This window comes from Gadus chalcogrammus, chromosome 23, assembly GCF_026213295.1.
Source record: "Gadus chalcogrammus isolate NIFS_2021 chromosome 23, NIFS_Gcha_1.0, whole genome shotgun sequence".
In the NCBI taxonomy this organism is placed as follows: domain Eukaryota; kingdom Metazoa; phylum Chordata; class Actinopteri; order Gadiformes; family Gadidae; genus Gadus; species Gadus chalcogrammus.
Window position 1 is genome coordinate 7,683,268 of NC_079434.1, and position 11,633 is coordinate 7,694,900.

General features: G+C 47.3%; 1 protein-coding gene across 1 annotated transcript; it reads right to left on the minus strand.

Moving 5' to 3' along the window:
• Positions 1-3,615: 3,615 nt before the first annotated feature.
• Positions 3,616-11,224, minus strand: nell3 (NELL (neural EGFL like) family member 3). The gene is made up of 5 exons (XM_056584709.1): positions 11,105-11,224; positions 10,211-10,892; positions 7,720-8,288; positions 6,472-6,538; positions 3,616-6,295 (listed from the first exon to the last, which is right to left on the minus strand). The coding sequence occupies exons 2-5, from the start codon at positions 10,866-10,868 to the stop codon at positions 4,701-4,703; spliced, it is 2,889 nt and encodes a 962-aa protein (XP_056440684.1). The 5' UTR covers positions 10,869-10,892; positions 11,105-11,224; the 3' UTR covers positions 3,616-4,700.
• Between the last annotated feature and the right edge of the window lie 409 nt (positions 11,225-11,633).

An 11,633-nucleotide genomic window follows, 5' to 3' on the forward strand; every position in this document is an offset into this window, starting at 1 on the left:
GACCTGTCAGCCTGTTCCTCCATGCATGGCTAGCTCCACTAATGAGCACACAGCAGAAAGTAGCAGACGGACCAGAAGGAAGGGACTGAGGTAGGACAGAGTGTTGGGATGTGTGTGGAGAAAAGCTTAGCCCAGCAAGAAATTTGAACGCTAACTGCCAAAGAGGCTAACTGCGTTGTCTATAGCAATGTTGACTGCCATGCTAACTGCCAAACTGCTATGGCAACCACTACACCTTGATACTCAAAGCTTTACTGCAAACTAACTAATGATTGGCGATACTATCTGCTATTAAACTAGGATGCTTACAGCTTGAATAAAATACAAACTTTAATCAAGAACTTATAATGAAAAGAACAGTTGCAGGACAAGTAGGTGGACGATGATTAGAAGTTGGAGCACTTAGGCTACAGGGTTGATTTCATGGCGGCGTCACTAAGCTAAGAAGTGCTTGCTAGTGTGACACCAGCTCATTAGTCACCTACAGAAATGACGAAAGTGCTAAGTGCTTTTTACACAGTTGAGAGGATTAGCAAGCATTTAGGCTTCTGTCCACTCAGCTCGAAACACAAATGCCAAAGCTTTTAGCGAAAGCGCAACAGGGACGCACGGACACACACACACACACACGTCGCACGCACTTCCGCACACACACACACACACACACACACACACACACACACACACACACACACACACACACACACACACACACACACACACACACACACACACACACACACACACACACACACACACACACACACACACACACACACACACACACACACACACACACACACTTTACCTCTGTGGACCCAGCCTGGTTTGGTTCCTAACCACAGCAATCAACTGAAACATAACGAATGCCAAAACAAAATGTGGCCCTGGGTCAAAAGTATCAATGGGTTTAATTTCCCGAGACATGAAATATCATCGATTCCAATAACATTTAAATGTAACCATTTTTATGTCTGAGTGAACAAAGAGATAATGCCGAAAGATGATTTCATTCTTTGGACTAAGGTTTTGCTGTGCCTATGTAATGTGTATTTTGTGATTGGTATGTGAAAGCCAACAAGGAAACATAGAAAGCAAATCCCTAATACCTTATATCGTAAAGACATTTGTTGAAAAGAACAGAATGTTTTTTTTTCTGTATCTTTTTTAGCAAATTCTCAGAAATGTTGATCCCTACTTCCAAGCACCAAAAATGTGCACAGATTTGATACCAAATACGGACATTATTTTTTTGTGGACTCCATATTTCCCCAAAGAAAAACATTGTTCATCAGAAAGATTTATAGTGGAACACAGATATTGTTCGGTTGAATAATCTTCAAGTATCTGTCCTCGGCCGATGCTAACCAGGGTCCCTTGGGATTTCTTTGAACTTGATGGAAAAACAAGAAAGAATTGTGTTCAATTGGGTCTTCAACAGTTTTCATATGCATATTCACTTCATTGTGCGAGACTAATCTTCACAGGCCTATGGCTATTTTTTTCCTGCCAACAATTCTAGAGTCATACATGAGCACATTGCCTAAACATCCTCCGGTGAACCAGAAAGCTTATCTTTACTGTAACATTCACTTTTGATTACATAGCGGTTTCTGAGTTGGCTCTGTTAAAGTCAACATCGAAGTTGACAAAGCCTAAGTTCAGGGTCTCTGTTACTCTGTTATGCCAGGCTACGCATAGTGACACAATGAGCCACCATTTGCATAAATCCTTCATCAACTCCGTTAAAGAATTGAACTTTCTCATCAAACGTGGTTGAAACATAATTCTAAGTGAATCTAAGATGTGTTGCCACTACTTATTGTCCTCATAACACTGGTTGGTTTACATCTTCTCACGGGTGGTAGATAAACATTCAAACTGACTACAAAGGCCGTCAGCGAGCACAAGGCCAATAAAGTTTTTCCATATGCTCTGTGGTGGTGAATGATGCCGCTGTTCTGCTTCCGTCTTCGAGTCTTGGGAGAAATAGAAAAACAAATGGCAAATTGAGAAATAGTATTTTCCACAACGTGGCATCTCAAAACTGCTAGCCCATATATTTGATGAAATTTTTAACTTTCTAACTTTGTGTATTTGTTACATACCCTGCTAGACTATTCTGTCTCTGGATATGTTTTGAATTAAATTATATTGAAGACTTACAAAGAAAACTTTTTTTCTCTTTGTACTCAGTTTTCTTTCTTTCTTCTTTGTCTTTGATCTATGAAATGGTTATTTTCCCAAGGTAATTACCAGAAATATAGTTTTCTGAAGTTGGATTAAATAGGCAGGTATTTCCAGTATTCAAATCCTTTCTTTATTCTTGCCCCTTTCCAAACCTATTGCAGCACATCTCAGTCAGCATGTCTCTCTGTCTCTCTGTCTCGCTCTCTCGCTTCCTCCATCTTCTTTGATTTTTCGCTCTGCTTCTTGCACGCTGGCATAGACTCTGATTTGAGCTGCGGGATCAGACATCTGGAAGCATGCTGTTGCACCTGTTTTTAATCCCGACTACAGACAGAAATACTTGATTCCATCTCGAAATATCCCTCTCTCACCTCCTCTCCTCTCATCTCCTTTCCTCTCCTCTTCTCTCCTCTTCCTCATCTCTCCTCTCATCTCCTATCTTCTCTTTCCTCTCCGCTCATCTACTTTCCTCTACTTTCCTTTCCTCTTTTCTTCTCTAGTTTCTCCTCTCTCCTCTGATCTACTTTCCTCTCCTCTCTCCTCTCCTCTTCTCTCCTCTCATCTCCTCTCCTCTCATCTCCTCTCCTCTTCCTCTTCCTTTTCTCTCCTCTCTTCTCCCCTCATCTCCTCTCTCCTTCCTCCGCTTCTTATGATCCATTCCCTCAGCTGTCACAAAGTGCCGAGGAGCAAGCGTGCTCTGGGCAACATCGGCAAGATACATTCGAAAAGATAATTGAGACCAAGAGAGAAACGTTGTGCAGTCCTGACGTTCTCCCAGGTACAACGCCTCCAGACCTGGATCCCTGCCCAGCGCTCAGGTCGCTGAAAATAGTTTCAATGTGTTTGGGATTTAATGAATTATTGAGTCATTACTCTCCTGCCTGAGCCTGGTGGAAAATACGACCTGTTTGACATGGAATGACTGCTGTGCAGAGAGCATTAAGCGAGTCCTTGGGGTTTGACAGCACAGGGGAGTATCGTTAAGTAGCCGCGGCTCTGGGAGCGCAGACGGACTGCAGCGCTGGAGTCTGGGCGGATGTCGGCGGAGAAAATGTAAACGTATGGTCTGATAAGTGCCCGATGATGAGTCATATGTCGTGCCTTCAACAAAGACAGATGCAGATCATTATTTGTTTCACCAGAGTGAACCATTGTGCTTTGAGACGAAAGACGAAAGACCAATCCCTTCGTCTGTCCATCTTCCATCCATCGTTTCCTTCAGCCGACAGTCATTCAACTGTCTACCAGCCATCCAACCATCTATCTATGAACTAGCTATCGCTTTCTGATGTCTTTTGGCTTTGTCCACTAAGATGTACCCACTGAATGTGAACCCTTTTACATTCAAGAGTTGGACACTTTACCAGCTAAACAAATGCAATCAACATTTTTTGTCAATGATAATATTAATTTACAATACACACATTGTTATACGGGAATTAAAGCAATCTCCAAGCTCCCAAAAGCAAAACGAAAAGCAATACATATGACAGGCTGATGAAGGTTGACAAAATATAGCCGACCACTTCCCAGCCGAGACCCTGAAACGCTTCATTATCTCTAATTCTCTGGCCGACAGGACAAACACACACACACTCAGTGTGCGGGTGTGTTAATGAGGACATGCTTGGCCAGTCTTTCTGATGGCTAACAGCCTAGCATTTGTGAATGTAGACAACAACCAAAAAGCCCTTTTGAAATTCCATCAGTGTATTATTGAATGTTCTGCACTTTATTGTGTCCTCCAGTATACAATATGATGTATTAATGTGATGTATGTGTGTTGGAGAAAACTTACATCATGTTTGGTGAAGACAAGCAACATATCATGATATTTTAGGAAAAGCCCTTTACTCAAAATGTCAAATAAGTTAGAAAAATAACAAACAAGTAATACAATTTATTAAGCAGAAATCCAATGGAATCCTGCTCTACTACATAATCTCTGTCTATAACAGTTCTATGTAAGATTTTATTGGAAGCTCTGTAAGGCTTAATAACATAAGTATTCAATACATGTTTATTTAAAGTATGTGCAGGCATAGAAATATGTTATATCAGATGGAATGAATCATACATGCAGGAAAAGACACATGTACACACACACACACACACACACACACACACACACACACACACACACACACACACACACACACACACACACACACACACACACACACACACACATACAGTTTGCAACATACTTAACGTCGGATTGGTCACTTCTCAACCAGCCAAAGTACTTTCTAGCAAGGAAGTACTTCCTGATAATATATATATATACATATATATGCTACACAAAATAATAGATAAAATCACAAAACACTGATATATCATATTTTTGCAAAATAATTTCTGAGGAATAGAAACAGCTGCTTGACTTTGGTATTTTTTGAATCTGCTCTGCAAATCAAGACCAAATCCATGCATAATCCTTCATCCAGGTTCAGGGAAAGACATCCATATTTTGGATCACTGGTCACGGATCCGGGATCACTGATCACAGATCACAGGGTGACCCAGAGAATGGAAATGTTTGTCCCTCCCTGGTTAGTGATCTGGTTCACGCGCCCGCGGACGCAGTCCAAGGTGACGTAGATGGCTGTGCCGTTCTGGACCTCGAAAGAGGCCCTCAGCCCTAAGCTGGCCCACTCGCTCCCTTCAGGCATGTGTCCGGACACCTGCTGGGCCACAGGACCCGCCTTGGCCTGACTGCTACCTCCACCTCCACTCCCACCACCGCCCACCCGGTGCAGAGAGAGCTTGACCACGTTACAGGAGTGGATGAGCTTCAGGTTGAGCGCCACGTTGGCCGTGCCTTGCTCGCGGAACACAAAGTTCTTCCGGGCGTTGGGTTCCCCGGCGGTGGAAAGGTGGATCTGCCGGCTGTCGGGGCTGACCTGCTGGAAGAAGAGCGGTTTGTTCCGCACGGCGCCGGAAGGCAGGCCCGTCGGGGACACGGTGGCGGTGAGCGCCGACGACACGGCTGCCGGGATCCACACCAGGCTCAGCACGCTGATGCCGCTGCTGTCGCCAAAGTAGCGCACGTTGCACTGCGCCGGCGTGCTCACCTCGAAGGTCAACGTGTCCTCGGCGTCCACGCGCACCGCGCCCGACAGCGTGACGGACGTGTCGCGGTAGTTGACGCCCGCCTTGAACGCCCGCATCACCTCCTGGGCGCTGCCGTTGTGGTTGGTGTAGGCGACCACGGAGAAGCCCTCGCGGACGCACGTGTGGCCCACGGCGTACAGTGCCTGCTGCAGGACGAACTTGACCACGCCGCTCTCCGTGAAGCGCACGCCCCGGCTGTCGTGGGTCAGGCCCACCATGTAGGCATCCGAGACGGACACGGTGCGGAACGTCGGCCGGTAGCTGGTCTGGTAGTGCGCCGACACGGTGGTCTGCGCCGTCATGGCCACGGAGCCGGTGTCGTGCGACAGCCAAAAGAGGCTGAAGGGGTGTCCGTGGAGGTCGTAGGCGTGCAGGTCCTTGGTCTGGTTGCAGTGCTGGTTGGGGCTCTTCAGCACCAGGCTCAGGGTGTGGTTGGGCTCCACCTCCACCGCGCCGCTCACGCTCACGCTCTGGAAGTACTTCCCGTCGGGCTGCTCTATGCGGACGCCGCTCAGGTCCCACCGGCCGCTCTCCTCCTCCTGGCTGCCGTTGAGCCGCATGCCGAGCTGCAGGAAGTTGCGGCAGCTGTGCTTCAGGGCAAAGTTGTGGTCCAGCCATAGGAGGCCGTGCTGTTGCAATCTGAGCCGGCCACCCTGCATGGAGAGCAGCCCGCCGGGGTCTCCGCTGCCGAGGATGTTGAGCTGCAGGCCCGGGAAGATGGAGCCAAAGTAGGAGGAGGAGCGGGAGAAGGACCTGGCTGGGGGAACCTGGACGTTGCCCCCCCAGGCCTGGGACAGACGGACTGGCTCGGTGGACAGCAGGGGCCCCGTGCAGACGGTATCACTGACGGCGGTGCAGGGCACCGAAGCCTGCTGCCCATCACAGTCGAAGCAGGCCTGGCACTCCTGGAGCTCCTGGTTGTAGAAGTATTCAAGGCCACACACGCCCGTCTCCGCCTCGCGCTCGGAGATACCCAGGCACCGGAAGCCTCCTGTTGGGAGACATACAGACGTACAGCATGGAACCTCAATGAATTCATTTGGAGAAAAGCAGTTTTTCTTAATATTCAAACTGTATACAATTCCACACATTTGGGAGAAAACGACTTTGTATTAATGTTCACTTTTGTTTCAATGTTGTTAAAACCTGTGACAATTGTAAACTGACCTGGGGTGTTGAGACACTTCACCCGCTCCCCACAGATGCTTGGTAACTCCAGGCATTCATCTCGGTCCTGTAATTTATGGATGGTACAGATTAAGGCTGGGACAACGCGTCGACATAATCGATGACGTCGACATAATCGATGACGTCGACATAATCGATGACGTCGACTCATAAATTACGTTGACGCGAAAAATGCGCGTCGATTCAAAAAACCCAAAACAAAGATGGCGGCGCCGGAGTGTAGTAGCAACGCGAGTGGCTCCTGAGACTTTCATAAGTGCAAGGCGCCACGCACTCGTTCCTCTAAAGTATGGGAGTTCTTTAATGTAAAAGGAAACGATTCCGTGATATGTCGTCTTTGCAAAATGGAGATGGAAGGAAGGCCTTTGTGTTTTCAAGGCTTCAAGGTTTTATTGAATGCTACCTCTGACTTCTAAGAATGCATTACTTTTTAGAATTAGTCGTTAGATTAATCGATGCATCGAAAAAATAATCGCTAGATTAATCGTTAAAAAAATTATAGTTTATCCCAGCCCTAGTACAGATATTTTATGATGTTGACTGATTGTCCTTCTCTGTGAGACCAAAAGTCTGTTTCCCATCGAGGGTTACAGAACCAAGAGTTCAAAGGTCCAAGAACGACCCAACATGAGTTCAACTTTTAATGGCAGGCTTGGGTTGCAATACTGTGCAGTAGTTTTGCAACGCTTTTGGTCCTGCAACCCCATTTTTGGATCTGACCCAAACTTTACTTCCCCCACATTGTTTTAACTCTCAACAACATTGCACCACAATAAGTAGTAGAAGGTCCCTTGTGTGTACAAATACCTTTGCAGTCCATCTGTTGATATGAAGCCTTTACAGGGCCTCTCAAGACATTTTACATAAAAAATGTATCCATTTAAGTTTACGTAATACGTCAGCAATCTCCCAATCTCCAATATATTCAATTAAATTGGGGTCCCGACCCCGAGATTGGGAAACACTGCATAATTGTTTCACAATTCTTTAAGCACTTTCACCATCAACACCACAACCTCATCATATTAAGCCCAGCACACAGAGCACGAATTTCACCTCATATTTGTAGCGTAACCCAAAAAAGAAACCGAAGCATAGTGTGCTAATGAAGCAAAGCACACGGACGGCAAATGTTTCAGGCTTCTATTTTGGACGCTTCAATTCCAAAACATTATCCGTCCGACGCAGCCCTGTTCTGTTGGACCTCTAGCAAGGGTAGGTTGTTACCTGGCACATGCGGTCAGTGTTGGGTGAACACTGGGAGATGAGGAAAAAGCCCGGTGGACACATGGTGCACCTCTCACAGCGGGGGGGCTCCTTCTGGAAGTCACAGAACTCCTCGCCGCTGCAGGACGTCGTGCAGCCAAACAGCGGCTGGGGGAAGTGGGCCTCGCCCAGGACGTCCATCACTTCCACCACCTTGGAGTCCGCGTCCATCTTGTGCACGGCGTAGGACTTCTGCAGCTGGCTGCGCGCCTGGCTCTGCAGCCCTGCTAGGTGGCTCTGGAAGTAGCTCTGCAGCTCCCCCTGCAGGCCCTGGAAGGACACCTGCTTGACGGTGTCGGAGAGCATGCCGTACTGGGCCTTCACCGTGTCCATCTGCTCGTACATGCGCCGCTGCTCGGCCAGGATGTCCCGCTGCTGGGAGAGCAGCGCCTCCTGCTGGTCCACCAGCTTCTGCTGCAGGTCCCTGATCACCACCTGCTGCGCTCGCAGGGCCTCCACCAGACTCTCCTGACCCTTGGACAGCTGCAGGTGGAGGATGAGGGCATCTTCGGATGGAACCTCGTTCTCCCCTGGAGGGCAGTGGATGGAAGGGGTTGAGGCAGTGAGTTTTTTGTCCCCCATTTTTACATCTGAAAGTTCTAAATTCGAGGGTGTCCATTGATCCAAGCAGAAAGGTTCTGGGTTGAATCCCGATGTATAGCCCTAATGAAGGTATCCCTGGGCAAGACACCCTAATCCCTACCCTAGTGACCTGTCGCTGTGTTGTCTAACCCCTGCCTGCTCCTTGATGACCTGTCTCTGTACTGTCTAACCCCTGCCTGCTCTGTAATGAAGGTACGAAGGTATTGGGCAAGACATTAGGGACCTATCTCTGTGTTCACCTAGAGTCTGCACAGCCATCCAGCCCCTTCCGCCCACCATTTGTACGTCCTGGCACTTAATGTACGTGATTGTTAGCACTTGCACTTGGTTCTATGAACATCTCTACTGTACCGAAAGCAATACATTGTTTCACTTCTTAGGACAAATGTAATCGCTTTGGATAAAAGAGTCTGCTTAATGCCTTAAATGTAAAAGGTTAATATACTGAACTTGTCTCTGTATTGTCTAACCCCTACCTGCCCTTAATGACCTGTCTTTGTGCTCTCCAGCCCCCACCTCATCCTTGTTGACCAGTCTCTGTACCGTCAAAACCCTACCATTTTACGTGATGAACTTGTCTCTGTACTGTCCAACCCATACCTGCTCCTTTAGGAGCTGTTTCTGTAGTTTGTATTCCCAAACGGTTCCTTTATTACCTGTATATGTACTGTCTAACACCTACTCCTTTATGAGTGGTCAAAATGCTACCTGCTCCTGTGATGACCTGTATCTGTACCCTAGCCCCTACCCAGGCTTCAGTGACGTGTCTCTGTACTGCCTAACCTACCTGATCCTTAATGGCCTATCTCTGTACTTTCCTACCCCTACCTGCTCCTAAATCTCCTGTCTCTGTACTGTCCAAACCCCTACATGCTCCATAATGACCTGTATCTGAATCCACCGTTGATTTGAATACATGAATCTGCTAAAAGAAAAAAAAAAATGTATTAAGGTTCAAACATAGTTTAAGGAACCCACAGCTGGATTCCTACAGAGACCCGGTTGGCTTCACTTAAAACAGAAAGCATTTGGTGCTTGTAAGGAGATGAAAACCTGCTGCCTCATCATCATCGTTTATATATTTAAACCCACAGGACACACAGGATGAATAAGATGATGCATTCAAGTACAACCAGAATTCCCTCTAGAAGGGCTGGAACAAGAAACATGCAAACATCTTTTTAACGATCCTTGTTTTGAATTTTGAGTATTTAGTTTCTCTGAAGCGGGATGTGATCACAAACCATAAGTTCCTTTTGTGCTGAAAAGCATCATTACAGGATACTTTGTACTACTCCACTAAACTGTATAAGGTCATTCGGACTTCATGCTACGGTTAGCAGATCCCCCCCAGAGACAAAAGCCAGTTAGCCTCTAGTCAATTTTGGCTGACATACGTGACAGAGTGTGAAACAAGGGAGCCTTTTTACTGAGCTTCGGTACATTTGTATACTTGCTTTATCAGTAAAAAAAATATCTTTATCAAATTTTGAGGTTACTTACATCCACAATACATAAAAAAGGGGCGTACACATGTGCCATTTTCAATAGCATTTAAGTTAAAATTGAATAGATTTACTGCTACCAAAGCATACCGGCATTATTATTATTATTAGTATTGCTATTATTGGTTATATTATTAGTGATATTAAGATTAATATAAGTAATACTATTATTGGTGTTATTATTATTAGGCCTACTAATAGTAGTATTAGTTGGTATTAGCATTGTTAGAATTGGTATTAGTTAATAGCAGTTTTCATTTGAGTTGGCTATATGCCTATAATTTGTGTTATTAATAGTATATGTATTGGTATGATTAGGCTATACATATTAACATTAGTTTCACCTGGTTTGATGTCACATGTGAGCTGGACTCCCAGTGGGGCACCCCCAAGCTCTGAGGAAGGATATCCAAACTCGGGCATCTCTCCCATGAACTGCGCGGCTCTGTCTCTCAGGTGGACCGGCTGGCCCTCCTCGGAGCCGGCCAGGCACGCGTCCCCAACGCAGGGCTTGGGTCGCGGCTGGAGGCGGATCCGGAGCGGCAGTTTGCACTCAATCCCCCGACAGTCCCGCGTCTCGTTCACGGTGTAAAGGTGTCGTTGTGGAGGAGCAGGAGGAAGAAGACCGCAGTTCCCATCGTGGCACCCAGACGGGAACGCTTCCGCCCCCGTTCTAGTCCGCGCGCTCCCGCCGTCCCGTCCACGAGGGGGCTGTACAGCCGCGAAACCCTCCGCCACAGCGGCTCTGGGGGAGCTCACGAAGGCGTGCTGCGAACTGGCGACTGCGTGTGCTGCCGCGCGTCCCGTGTTTGCGGGGTTGTAGTGTACATGCCTCCGGGGTCTGGAGGAGCGACCCCCGGGGCAATGCTCCCCGACGCACGGCCTCGGGTCGCCGGTTTCGCCGCCGTGGCACTGCGTCCCTTGGCACGGCTCTGCGGCACAGCGCACCATCAGGGGTGAGCAGTATAACGCCAGCATCACCGATAGTCTGGACAATTCCATTCTTCCCTCCTTCCTCGGTTCTCCCTGAAGTAAAAGAGTTACATACACATCGAAGTGTAGGCTACATTTATCTGGGGTAGGTATATGTTCAATATTTCCATATAACTACAAAAACAAAACAACAATAAACGTGGACGAACAGTTACTACGTTCAGTCTATGTCTCCCAAACAACCACATCATCCGCCACTTCATCTGAAGAAAAGTATTCAAAGTTATTGATCGATGTTTATTTACCTTCCAGCAGAATTCAGAGCGCGCGTCCTTTCTGAGCGTCAGCGAGGAATAAAATCCAAAACATCACTCCCTGCGTCCTGTGCGTCTCAGCCGCTCTGAGAGCTTCACCAGAATGTCAGGATTCGGCATTCCAAAGACTTAATTAGCATCAGGTTTCCCCGGCCACGAATTAACCCTTCACCCTCTGAGCATTCCCAAACCCCCCCCCTCCCTCTCCCTCTCCCTCTCTCCCTGTCTAGGTCTTTCTCCCAACCTCTCTCTCTGTCTCTCTCTGTCTCCCTCTCTCTCTGTCTCCCTCTGTCTGCCTGTCTCCTTCTGTCTCTTGCTCTCTACCCCCTTTCTCTTTTTTCATTAAATTAATCAATTGCTCCTGTCTAGCTCCCAAGCCATTTGCACTGTGCCGGGGTTAGGGGTTTGGTTCCCTGTGTTGCTTAACTGGTAGAGCAAAGCATCAACACCGCCAGGGTTAGGAGTTCGACTCCCACTGGGGGGGCAGAAATGCTTAGAATGTATGCAGTCATAAATTGTA